General features: G+C 44.7%; 1 protein-coding gene across 1 annotated transcript in view; it reads right to left on the bottom strand.

Annotated features, from left to right (window-relative positions):
* Positions 1-13,416, bottom strand: part of LOC147666760 (myosin-4-like) — a 32,840-nt gene extending 19,424 nt beyond the window's left edge. Inside the window, exons 1-2 of the mRNA XM_086948900.1 lie at positions 13,273-13,416; positions 6-224 (exon numbers count right to left, since the gene is read on the bottom strand). Coding sequence (XP_086805026.1) covers positions 6-209 — 204 coding nt within the window. The 5' untranslated portion in view covers positions 210-224; positions 13,273-13,416. The remainder of the gene's footprint in view (positions 1-5; positions 225-13,272) is intronic.
* Positions 13,417-13,636: the final 220 nt, after the last annotated feature.

The following is a 13,636-nucleotide window of genomic DNA, read 5'->3' as shown; positions in this document are numbered from 1 at the left end:
CTTACCCTTCCGTCGTCAGTCTTGACAGTGACTTTGCCACCCTCTCGGGCTGTGATGAAACCTTTGACGTAGAGCTCTTTTTCGTCATCTACGAAGCAGGTGTTCTTGGCATCGAATGGCTTGTTTTGGGCTGCAAGTCTTTCCTTTTCAGACTTCCGCAGGTATTGTGCGGCCTCCCCAAACACGGCCATTTCTGCATCCGAAGCCATGGCTGCAGATGGTTACTGGAAAGATAATGTTTGTAACATTAGGAACATGGCAGAGCGTGATTAAATGTGCACATTGTTTATTGATGTGAATTCAATCTGTTTCAGCAAGTGGCCCTCGCAGGGGTAAGGAATGGCTGCCCTTCCTCACCAACCTTTCTTTGTCTTCCCAACAGAAACCTCCTTGGGGCTCCGGCAGCAGCTGAACCCTTCTGGTGCACAGTAAACACATAGGAGGGAGCAGGGTCGAGTGTCATTCGGGGACTGCACTGCTGGTTGCCTCTAATGTCTGGATCACCGTGGAGGAGAAATCTTCTTTACATCTATGGGGTCCCCTGGCAGTACCCTGCCCGTGCCCTGTGGCCCTCACTGCTACAACATCCAAAGGGGAGAAGGAACTCCCACACTGTGCGCATGCTCCATTCATCGGAGCCAAGACGCCACCTGCAGGCTCCACATGGTCAGTCCCCAACATCTGTGCGGCAGCTGCAGAAACAGAGGAGCAACAGACCTGTAGCGCGCCTTCCACCGAGCCAGGTCCGGGATCTCTCAACCCTCTATTCGCAAAGTGCAGCTGCACACGCCGGGCTCGATGAACTAAAAGACTTTCATTTAAACCAACAGATTAATGCGCAAAATCCCCCGTCGCGGGGGGTGCGGAATGAGACGCTGGAAGGATATTAATTGGGCAGCGCACTGTTAGTGGTCCTCTGCGACTGGCTACAGAGAGGCGGGTGGTCGCCTCCAGGGAACACTTAGCCGGGGATTTTGTGAATCGCAGGTTTGCGAGCGCCAACATGTTTCGACATAGGCCCACTGTCCTGAACGAGGGCACAACTGTTGCTTATACAAGTTGAAAAGTTTCCCAGCTGGGCCTGCAGGGTCCCGCCTAATGCCGCTGGAAGGCGGCAGCAGAATGGAGGTACCTGTTGTGTTAGGATAGCGACCTGTGTGTGGTTTCCTACCTGTTGTAAGCCGGAAAACATGCTAAGGTTTTAAAACGTCAGTAGTCTTACGTGCTTACGAATGTACACACTGCGCGTGCATTTTTAAATAAATCCTCTCCGTAGTACGCCCCCTCCCTCTGTAAAGGGGTCTTTGACGCCTACACTGTGTTGACTCATAAAAGTGGACTCATCCTAACAATTGCAGCTTCTGCCCTCCACTTCAGAACCAACGCTGGAGCAGACGAGTCAGTTCTCCCTTCAAAGGACTCTTTAACTGGCTAGTTTTGGCCAATGTGACTGGCTACTCTACCTACTCATTCATAGTTTGCTTTGCACTCACCCCAGCCCCCGCTGCCCCCCCCCCCCCCCCCAATCATCATGCTGCAGCCATCCCCGGCTCACAACAGGCCAGGCTTGTTAATCTGCCCACCGTCTGTGTTACTACAGGCCCTGTCTCCTTGTTCTTCTGTCTGTAGCCTCAGGGCCTGGTCGAGTTTTATTCTGTTCCACGACTGATAAAGGTCCCAGTGGCTTGGAGTCCTGGAGTTACTGCGCTGCAACCTGTTTTCCTGCTGTTATCCGGCCAGGATTCCCAGGGATTTGTACTCCTGGAACTCTGCTGTTGCCACAGATTGTATGAAGCCCTAAGTGTCAGGCATCCATAGTGGACCCACAAAGGAGTTCGTTTCTCTATTTGTGCCCTTTACTTTTGTGATTCGAGAACATAATAAATAACTTTACCACTTACAGTACCTTGACTGACAAGGGCGCCTGGAGTTCCGATGAGCAGAGCCAGGGAATTGAAGCCCTGAGCGATCTGAAAATGTCTAACACATCTTTATGGAGGATTTATCAGGGCAGGGCTTTAAGTGGGTCGGGTCTCACCGGGTCTGAGCACCGCCAGTTTTGTTAAGGGGGCCTCGAAACTGGTCTCTATCGGGCTCCGTTTTGTCCCCTGGCACAGGCGGACTGCAGTGACAGCAGGCACATCGATATGCGCGTGGTGAGCGTTGTAGGGGGAATGGAAATCCCTTATAGAGAGTCATTTTCTCTCTGGATTTCACTTCTCTTTTTGAATCTCAGGAGCAGCAACATTGTCGTGGTGTCACCACCAGGGCTTTACGTGGAAGTGTTTTCAATATTATATACAAGCCATAGTTGCTGCTTTTTTATCTTATGCCACTAGCAACCACTGACAAAGCCAATAGTCCTGACTTGTAGGTATGATGTGACTTATTGTATCATATATCTGGATGCAATGACAGGAACAGCAAAATACAAGTCGGGTGGCACTGTGCTCAACACAGAGTTTTAGTTTACGTGTTTTAAGCCACGCCCTTAATTACATTGACCACGCCCCTTTTGGAGTCACCCCCCAGTGTTTTCATCCTACTTAAAGCCCTGTATAATCAGGGAAAGGGTGACCTGGAGGGTCTGATAGACCTGACAGAAGATGTATTATATAAATACAAACCTTTATTCCTCTTCTATCCTTCTGCTATCCTTCCGAATCCAAAAAACTGACTAGCCTATCCACCGCTTAAATTTCACGTGCATGTTTCACTATACCAATTCAACACTAATCCTCTATGGGTCCCGGAGTAGCGTGCTACTCGCCAAAAAAAGCGCTTTGACGCCTCATCAGGGGTAGTAAGCGCTATACAAATGCAATTACAATACAATACAATACAATACAGTACTAGGAGAAAGGGCGTTTAATTTCAGAAACATTAGTCGCATCCAGACAGCGCCTTGAAGCTTTTGGCTTCTGGGTTTGCCAATATTCCAAAAATAGCTCCACAAATGTCCTTGGATGACACGTCTTGCTTGTGTCCTGCTAGCCTGCCTCAGAGACACCGCCATTTGAATCTGGAAATGTTTTGTGTGTATGAACTAGTCATTTTGACAGTGCGTCCCTGTGCAGTCTGATGCCTGCTGTGGCTGCGCTCTTCATTGCGGACAGACAGACAGATGCTTATTTGCGTCATCGGTGATAGGCAGCACCGCAAGGCTGTCATGGTCCTCCCGGAAGCCGCGGCCAGCCGCCCTCGGATGTCTGCGGCGTTTCTTAGGGCCCCTTATGTTTCTAATCCGCTGAAGCGGGCCCCTTGCATCGGCATGGCTCTCACTCTGTCTGGTTGTGTGATCCTTTAATCCTGAACTGACTGAAGCTTGAAGGCTTGGGCTTGGGCGGAGGGAATTTTCAGCTCAAACCCTCACTTCCCGCCAACATTTTACTCCCCCCTTCTTCGACCAGCCCCGTCCCAACTCCTATCACCGGAATCTATAACCATCTGCTGTTCTTTTTTATTTAAATAAACTGTGTTGTAAACTAAATTGTGCTATCAGCCCCATATCAGTTCAATGATAACATTAAAAAGGAAGCCTCTGTACTTGAGTTTTCTTCAAGTAGGATTACCGCAGCTAATCAGCTGAGTTGCAATACTTAAAAGCAGTGGCGTCACTAGGGGGTGCGGGGGGGGGGGTGCGGACCGCACCGGGTGACACCCTCAAATGGGGTGACACCATCCACCTGGTTACGCTGTGTATGTAACACAGCTCAGTCTGCGGCCGCTGGCACGAGCTTAATGATTCCGGGGACCCAGTCACGCAGCAACGACGGTACGTATGCACGCACGAGTCCACGGCAGACGTGATATCGTCAGTAATATCTCGAGCTGAGGGAAGGTAGCGGACTGCTCTGCTGTTACAGACAGAAAAGGTAAACACATTTTACTGTTTAGGTCTTCTAGGGTTACAGCGAGAGTGACCCGTAAGGGGCTGAACAAACCAGACAAGGTGAGTGTTGTTTTAAAGATGAGAAACAGGACAACCCAATAGTCCCCAAGGAACTGGGTAACTTAAATTCAAATAGAAGAAGGCTCCTTGAGGAATTATTTGTTAGTATCTCAATAATTTTATATTCAGTCTTATATAAGTACTTTGCTTAGGAAAGAAACATAAGAAGCATGGTATATTTCAAACTTTTATATTATTTAGAAAATGATCCCTTTGTTTTTTACACAAGATTCTAGAAGTACAAACAATAGGCAACATAAACAACACTACCATTTCCTATATATTTCTGTAGTGTGGTACACCGTTGGTACAATATGTAATATACAAATATATACATAAAGCGCTCCTGTACATGTAGTCAGCTAATCCATTGATTTACTATATACAAATCCTTGTTTGGACAGGTATGAACCAAACGGTGTATGTGCGTCGACGTTTCGGTCTCTACTGTATGTATTTCACCGAGACCATCCTCAGGACTAAGCGTTGCACATGGAATCTACAAAAACATATACAATATATACATAGTCAGTGTAACCGAACCAGCTACTCATGTCCAATATTTGATCGTCTGCTTACATTAAAATACCTTCACCACACCCAAAGTGTCCAAAAAACCTTACTAAATATATACACATATATACAACCCTTCACTCCTTAGCACCTCATGTCATGGTTCTCTATACTCACTAGACAGGAAGTCTTCTAAAGCCTCAATCCACTCTTATTTCTTAGGGTAACTGAACCACTCCTAGGTAGACAATGCATAGAATCAACAATAGTCCTACTCCCAACCCTAATCGAATAGTACACTTCACATAGTCTAAAAACCAATATGGAGCTTACCTCCACCGTAATTCCCCTTGACATTTGATAGTCACTCGCTATTAATCACGTACACCAGGATACACCTCGGCTTCTCAAACGTCTGCCAACCATATGAACTAAAAGAGAGACGTGCAATCTCGAGTTACTGAAACGACAACTAAAAAGCCAGCTATCTAGTCCATGATTCTCTCTTGGCAGGGAACTTACTTGGTTAGTTTCACGGGCGCGACCGTATCATTCTAGTCTCCGTCGGCGTCTAAGGGGAAGGCTCGTGTGTATCAATACAAACATACGCGTCTACGCGCATGCGCACAAACTAGCGATCAGTGCACTGAGCATGGCGGCCATCTTAACAGGGAGTATTTAGTACTAAAATACCCCGTTATAAAGGGATTTATTCATCCTATACTGTGCGCTAGGTACAGTTACATCCAAATAATGGTAATATACGATTAGGGGTCGTCAGAAGCATCGTCAAGAACTAAAATTAATAAAAAACAGTGACAAAAGTGAATAATAATGAATATCAAAAAGTGAATAATGGTGAATGTCAACACCAGGACCAGTCAAAGAATACCTCCAGTTCGCATGAAATCTCATTGTTTCTGTGGTTTGCAAAATACAAGTAAGTAAAGATAATCAAATACCACATCCTTAAATGGTTGCCAAACTATGCCACTCTACACATTGGTTCAAACCATGTTCTACTGTTTTTCCGGTCCAAATCCATCTGTTCTCTTTTAATGTAAGTAGACGATCTACATTGGTCCTCCTTTTAGAACCTTTGACCACCTCAATTACATACCATTGCATATCTTTCGGACCATGGGACTGTTGTGTGTAGTGTTCCACTAGTGGGGCTGTTAATACTTTACACCTGATACGAGACTGGTGCTGGATTATTCTTTTCTTCACTTCTTGGGTAGTTTTGCCTATATACAACAATTTACATGGGCATTCTATACAATAGATGACGTTCTTGGTGAGGCAATTGGAATGATGTTTAAATACAATTTGCTTACCATTCATTACACAGAGTTTTGTAGGTGCGGTAGTGTCACATGCGGCACACTGTCCACACGGATAATGTCCCAAAATAGGTGGAAGCCCCCATTGGTTATGTAGAGTGACAGGTTTAGGTTCTCTGTAGGTCTTTACCAGATGGTCCCGTAGGTTTCTTGCTCGCTTGAACGCAAACCTGGGAGGATTTAGTTGGGGCTCTACTTTTTGTATCAGATGCCAATTTTTTGAGATAATTCTTTTGATCTGATTAGATTCCGTGCCAAAAGTAGTTACACAAGTAATGGTGTTATCGGTTTCCTCCTTCCTCTTGTTTTCCTCTAGTAATGCAGTGCGGTCATAGTACCACGCACGTTTAAGTGCTCGTTTAACTAGTCTATACGGATATTGTCTCGCACTCAATTTCTGTTGAAGAATCTTAGCCTCCCTGAAATAATCCTCCCTCTTGGTACAATTGCGTTTAATACGCAAGAATTGTCCAAAAGGGAGGTTATCTCTTAGATTTCTCGGGTGATGGCTGGAGTATTTCAGCAAGGTGTTACGTGCTGTGGGTTTCGTGTATAGATCTACCACCAAGGAACCATTGTCATGTTTAATATTTAGATCCAAGAAATTTATGCATTGATTACTATATTCTATTGTGAAACGTAGGTTAGGATTTTGTTCATTGAGCCATGCATGGAAAGATAAAAGATGATCCTCTGGGCCTTCCCAAATTAGACAGACATCGTCTATATATCTTAGGTATTTTTTAACCTGTTTATCAAAAGGGTTGTTGTTAAAAATTACTTTCTCCTCGAAATCATATACAAAGGATAGCATTAGTGTGATCAATGCGTTGGAAGGAGAAGCTTTTGACTCGAATAATAACATCCTAGTGACAATGGATATTGAGAGTTTATACTGCAATATCCCACAAAACGAAGCCCTACATATCATTGACAAAGTACTGCAGAATCAAGCACGCCCCATGCAAGTTCCGGTAGAATTTGTGACTAAGTGTGCTAAGATAGCATTGGAACAGAACTACTTTATATTCAATGAAGACTTTTATGGTCAATGCAAAGGGGTGGCTATGGGGGCGATTTTCGCCCCTGACATAGCTAATCTATACGTAGCAGATTTCGAGGAGAAAGTAACACGTAACACCTTGCTGAAATACTCCAGCCATCACCCGAGAAATCTAAGAGATAACCTCCCTTTTGGACAATTCTTGCGTATTAAACGCAATTGTACCAAGAGGGAGGATTATTTCAGGGAGGCTAAGATTTTTCAACAGAAATTGAGTGCGAGACAATATCCGTATAGACTAGTTAAACGAGCACTTAAACGTGCGTGGTACTATGACCGCACTGCATTACTAGAGGAAAACAAGAGGAAGGAGGAAACCGATAACACCATTACTTGTGTAACTACTTTTGGCACGGAATCTAATCAGATCAAAAGAATTATCTCAAAAAATTGGCATCTGATACAAAAAGTAGAGCCCCAACTAAATCCTCCCAGGTTTGCGTTCAAGCGAGCAAGAAACCTACGGGACCATCTGGTAAAGACCTACAGAGAACCTAAACCTGTCACTCTACATAACCAATGGGGGCTTCCACCTATTTTGGGACATTATCCGTGTGGACAGTGTGCCGCATGTGACACTACCGCACCTACAAAACTCTGTGTAATGAATGGTAAGCAAATTGTATTTAAACATCATTCCAATTGCCTCACCAAGAACGTCATCTATTGTATAGAATGCCCATGTAAATTGTTGTATATAGGCAAAACTACCCAAGAAGTGAAGAAAAGAATAATCCAGCACCAGTCTCGTATCAGGTGTAAAGTATTAACAGCCCCACTAGTGGAACACTACACACAACAGTCCCATGGTCCGAAAGATATGCAATGGTATGTAATTGAGGTGGTCAAAGGTTCTAAAAGGAGGACCAATGTAGATCGTCTACTTACATTAAAAGAGAACAGATGGATTTGGACCGGAAAAACAGTAGAACATGGTTTGAACCAATGTGTAGAGTGGCATAGTTTGGCAACCATTTAAGGATGTGGTATTTGATTATCTTTACTTACTTGTATTTTGCAAACCACAGAAACAATGAGATTTCATGCGAACTGGAGGTATTCTTTGACTGGTCCTGGTGTTGACATTCACCATTATTCACTTTTTGATATTCATTATTATTCACTTTTGTCACTGTTTTTTATTAATTTTAGTTCTTGACGATGCTTCTGACGACCCCTAATCGTATATTACCATTATTTGGATGTAACTGTACCTAGCGCACAGTATAGGATGAATAAATCCCTTTATAACGGGGTATTTTAGTACTAAATACTCCCTGTTAAGATGGCCGCCATGCTCAGTGCACTGATCGCTAGTTTGTGCGCATGCGCGTAGACGCGTATGTTTGTATTGATACACACGAGCCTTCCCCTTAGACGCCGACGGAGACTAGAATGATACGGTCGCGCCCGTGAAACTAACCAAGTAAGTTCCCTGCCAAGAGAGAATCATGGACTAGATAGCTGGCTTTTTAGTTGTCGTTTCAGTAACTCGAGATTGCACGTCTCTCTTTTAGTTCATATGGTTGGCAGACGTTTGAGAAGCCGAGGTGTATCCTGGTGTACGTGATTAATAGCGAGTGACTATCAAATGTCAAGGGGAATTACGGTGGAGGTAAGCTCCATATTGGTTTTTAGACTATGTGAAGTGTACTATTCGATTAGGGTTGGGAGTAGGACTATTGTTGATTCTATGCATTGTCTACCTAGGAGTGGTTCAGTTACCCTAAGAAATAAGAGTGGATTGAGGCTTTAGAAGACTTCCTGTCTAGTGAGTATAGAGAACCATGACATGAGGTGCTAAGGAGTGAAGGGTTGTATATATGTGTATATATTTAGTAAGGTTTTTTGGACACTTTGGGTGTGGTGAAGGTATTTTAATGTAAGCAGACGATCAAATATTGGACATGAGTAGCTGGTTCGGTTACACTGACTATGTATATATTGTATATGTTTTTGTAGATTCCATGTGCAACGCTTAGTCCTGAGGATGGTCTCGGTGAAATACATACAGTAGAGACCGAAACGTCGACGCACATACACCGTTTGGTTCATACCTGTCCAAACAAGGATTTGTATATAGTAAATCAATGGATTAGCTGACTACATGTACAGGAGCGCTTTATGTATATATTTGTATATTACATATTGTACCAACGGTGTACCACACTACAGAAATATATAGGAAATGGTAGTGTTGTTTATGTTGCCTATTGTTTGTACTTCTAGAATCTTGTGTAAAAAACAAAGGGATCATTTTCTAAATAATATAAAAGTTTGAAATATACCATGCTTCTTATGTTTCTTTCCTAAGCAAAGTACTTATATAAGACTGAATATAAAATTATTGAGATACTAACAAATAATTCCTCAAGGAGCCTTCTTCTATTTGGTTTTAAAGATGAGGGCACGGATTCATGACACGCCTGCCCTGCTTATACGACATGTTTAAATAAAGTTTCAAATTAATTCAAAGTATGTTGAGGCCTTTTCTGCCCACTCGGCGTGTATGAATAAAGTTTACATTGTATTCAAATTACGGAACACGTGAGTATACTATACACTTCTGAGTTTCAGCGCGTACAAAGGGAGCCTGAGAGCGTGACTCGGTTTCACCCCTCTGAAAGTTAGAAGCGGGAACAGGCGTCCGGTTCTCAGTAAACACTTGCAGTGAGTTTGGAAGCTTTGAAGAAACCAGTGTCGGTTGAAGAATGGTAATTGAAAATACGAGCCTTTAGGGAGGAATGAGGTTACTGTATGCTGTGCCAGTAAGTACTACGCACGAGTGAATCCAATAGTTTTGTAAATTTTATTAAGAAACCATGATCACGTTTAAAAGCTAAAAATAGAGAAGTATGCTGGACAAATACATGGGCTTTTATCGAGTATTAAATGAGTTCATTATAGATTGCGCTCATAGGGACAGTGAATATGTTTAATTAAAAGCCTGTCCTCTATTTTGAATTCTTAGAAAAAGACCCTCCGATAGTATTTTCCACGTTTTTGTCTCATGAGTGGTTTAAAAACAAAGCCACCATCCACATTATACAAATGTGGGACGTGCAGGCAGAGGGTGATATGGTGCAGCGGTGGAGAGATGGTGCAGGCTGAGGGGGAGATGGTGCAGGCAGGGGGCGAGATGGTGCAGCGGAGGAGAGATGGTGCAGGCTGAGGGGGAGATGGTGCAGACAGGGGGCGAGATGGTGCAGCGGAGGAGAGATGGTGCAGACAGAGGGAAGAGGGTGCAGGCGGAGGGGAGATGGTGCAGGCTGAGGGGGAGATGGTGCAGGCAGGGGGCGAGAAGGTGCAGCCGAGGAGAGATGGTGCAGGCAGAGGGTGAGATGGTGAGATGGTGCAGGCAGAGGGTGAGATGGTGCAGGCAGAGGGTGAGATGGTGCAGGCAGAGAGGGAGCTGGTGCAGGCAGAGGGGAGCTGGTGCAGGCAGAGGGAGAGATGGTGCAGGCAGAGGGAGAGATGGTGCAGGCGGAGGGGAGATAGTGTGGACAAAGGGCGAGATGGTGCAGGCAGAGGGGAGATGGTAGAGGGAGAGATGGTGCAGGCAGAGGGGAGATGGTGCAGGCAGAGGGAGAGATGGTGCAGGCAGAGGGAGAGATGGTGCAGGGCGAGGGGAGATGGTGTGGACACGGAGGGATGGTGCAACAAGAGCGGAGATGGTGCAGGCAGAGGGGAGATGGTGCAGGCAGAGGGTGAGATGGTGTAGGCTGAGGGAAAGATGGTGCAGGCAGGGGGTGAAATGGTGCAGGCGGAGGGGAGATGGTGCGGACAGAGGGAGAGATGGTGCAGGCAGAGGGGACATGCTGCAGGCAGAGGGTGAGTTGGTCCATCCGGTAAGTTGTGAGGGGGTGACACCATGAGTTACCCGCACCGGGTGACACCAACCCTAGTGACGCCACTGGACCCCTTACCTAGCCACATCACTCCCGTTGATGAAGCTGCCACAGCAGACATCAGGCGCTGCCGAACTGGCCTGGAAAAGGTAAAAACCCCGGCATGATGACGTGGCTGGGGCGAAGCTGAGCAGAGGGGAGGTGCGCTGAACCGCGCCTCAGTGGCATTGGCCTGTAAGTCGACTGGGGCCGAAGGTCTCATGCAGAGCGGATCCACAGGTCCATGGGGTAAGTCGTGAGGGGGTGACACCATGAGCTACTGCACTGGGTGACACCAACCCTAGTGACGAGTATCCTCAGATTGATTAGTGGGAGCAGTGCAGGTCCCAGTAATCATTAAGGGCCATATGTATCAACATACCCTTTTGCGATTCCTTAATAGCGATTTTTAAGGAATCGCTATTTACAAATCGCAAAATGGTATGTATGAAGAAAATCGCTATTTTTTAGCGATTCCTTAAAATTCCTTAATTGCGATTAGCAAATTGCTAATCGCAATTAAGGAATAATTTCCCATTCATTTCTATGGGCCAGGAGGCCCATAGGAATGAATGGGAAATTATTCTCAATTTGCGATTCGCAATTCGCTAATCGCAAATTGAAATAATTTCAAGGGTGCAGGGGTGTCTCAAGAACACCCTGCTGCACCCCTGAAAATGACATGTGTGCGCATATGGCGCACATACATGCCCTAAGAGCATGTATGAGCGTCACATGGCACCATTGGATTTTCAAAAAAATGCTTTTTTAAAAGAATTCACAACTTACCACCAACTAGAAGTTGGTGGTAATTTGCGATTCCTTAAGGGCATTTTGGAATTTTTTTTCCTTGATACATTGCATTTAAGGAATCGCAAAATTTGCGATTCCTTACATGCAATCGCAAAATAAGGAATGGCAAATTTTGCAATTCCTTATTTTGCACCCAAATTGTTTGATACATACCATTTTGCGAAAATGGGTTCTCAAACGCCGAAATTCATAGAATTTCGGCGTTTGCGAACCCATTTGGCCTTGATACATATGGCCCTAAGTGGGTAAAAGGTTGGGAACCACTGCCCCACAGCATCTTTACCCATACATTTTACGTCGAGCATTCAAGACCTCTTGTATATACTTTAGTATATACTTCTATGTGTATGTACTTTGTGGGTCCTGGAGATCAGCCCTAGCACTTCTCTCCTTCCGCCTAGGGACTTTTCTTTCTTTCTGTTCAACAGTCTGTATTAAACTGTCTTGATAAAAAACGAACAGTAGAGGTCAGTAAAATACCAGAATTGTTTTCTGCTTGTTCAACTGCCTCTATTTAACCGTCTTGATAGAAAACGACTAGTAGAGATCAGTAAAATACCAGAAATGGTTTCTGCTGAGGGGTTTTCTTTTTTAAAGTTTTCCTGGTAACTGCCTCTATTTAACCGTCTTGATAGAAAACGACTAGTAGAGATCAGTAAAATACCAGAAATGGTTTCTGCTGAGGGGTTTTCTTTTTTAAAGTTTTCCTGGTAACTGCCTCTATTTAACTTTCTTGATAGAAAACGACCAGCAGAGGTCAGTAAAATACCAGAATCACTTTAGCATTCTCTATATTCCAGTCCATAGAAAGTGTCTTCCGCGAGCACCCGTAGACAATTATATTTTTTCAAATCTTGTATTTTCAGTAATATGACCACCGAAGGCCATGATTTTACATTAAATACAGAGCTTTGGACTATACCCTTTCCCGCTGTAAGGCAGTATTTCTCTCCATGTGTTCCCACCCCTGCGTGTCACCCACTTTGGTGCTTACTTTTATCTCCATGTTAAAGAACAGTAGATGCTTCAGCACCCAGGCTAATGTGCTGCACAGCTGAATACATATAAGGTCCCGAAGGCGAGACCGATTGCATTGCAAATGCTTGTTATTGTTGGGTTTCAAACATAGAGGTCAGTGTTGGGGTGTCAGGGGGCTCTGCTGAAGCCGAGCACTGGCGCTTAGGAGTACAAGGGCGGAGACATCATGATTACAACAGGCAGAGCTGGGTTTCGGGGACGTACTTGGAGCAGGCCAGACTTTGTAGAGTCGGTGAGAGCAGTGACCATTCAAGAAGGCCTTCAGCTGCATGTATAACATCAGTGCAGGGTGAGAGGTCACGTGCACTGTGCATTGAAGGCAGAGCTCTAGGCAGACCTGATATGCCTTTGGGACCCTGGCTTGCTATCCCAGCCTTGTGACTGTGCCTTTGGGCAGCGCCATCCCCTCATGCCCACGGTCATATCGCTCAGGCTAGTGCTGCTGGCAGCGGGATGTCTCATCCGCACAGTTCGTCTCAGTTTACCAATGCACACTAGCCAAGCATTTCAATGCTAATTATTACATAAAACGCAAACGCAGATATCTTCCAGATAGCGTAAAAGAAACAATACTTTATTGCCAGCCAATGCCTTTTTGATGTCAGTCACTATGTTCATTCCTTCCTCCTTGTTTTGTCAGCAAAAAGAAAGAGCCGGCCTTACCTTTCGATGTTTCTGAAGAATATACGGCAGTCCCCTTGGCCGCTGGAAAGAGAAGAACACGATTTAGATCACTTTGCCTTTGTAAGGTTGCTATTAACTATTGACTTTCCATGCGGCTAATTCTAAGACCCATACCCCGTGCTCTGACAGGAAGAGTCTCAAAATAAAAGAACGAGGGTTTCTCGCGTTTAGGATTGGCACATTTTTACATTTAAATAAACAATTATGAATTTCCAACTAAGAGCAAATCTTAACAGACTTTTTAGTGTTATGTGTCCGCTGATAATTAAAAATAACAACAGAGGACATTTCTTCTATCAGTCATACATGCACATAATGTTCTTAAGACGAGCAACAGAAAGCA

Source organism: Lissotriton vulgaris, unplaced genomic scaffold (assembly GCF_964263255.1).
Source record: "Lissotriton vulgaris unplaced genomic scaffold, aLisVul1.2 SCAFFOLD_1309, whole genome shotgun sequence".
Taxonomy (NCBI): Eukaryota; Metazoa; Chordata; class Amphibia; order Caudata; family Salamandridae; genus Lissotriton; species Lissotriton vulgaris.
Note: the sequence above shows the minus strand (reverse complement) of the source record. Positions and strands in the feature narration are given on the sequence as shown.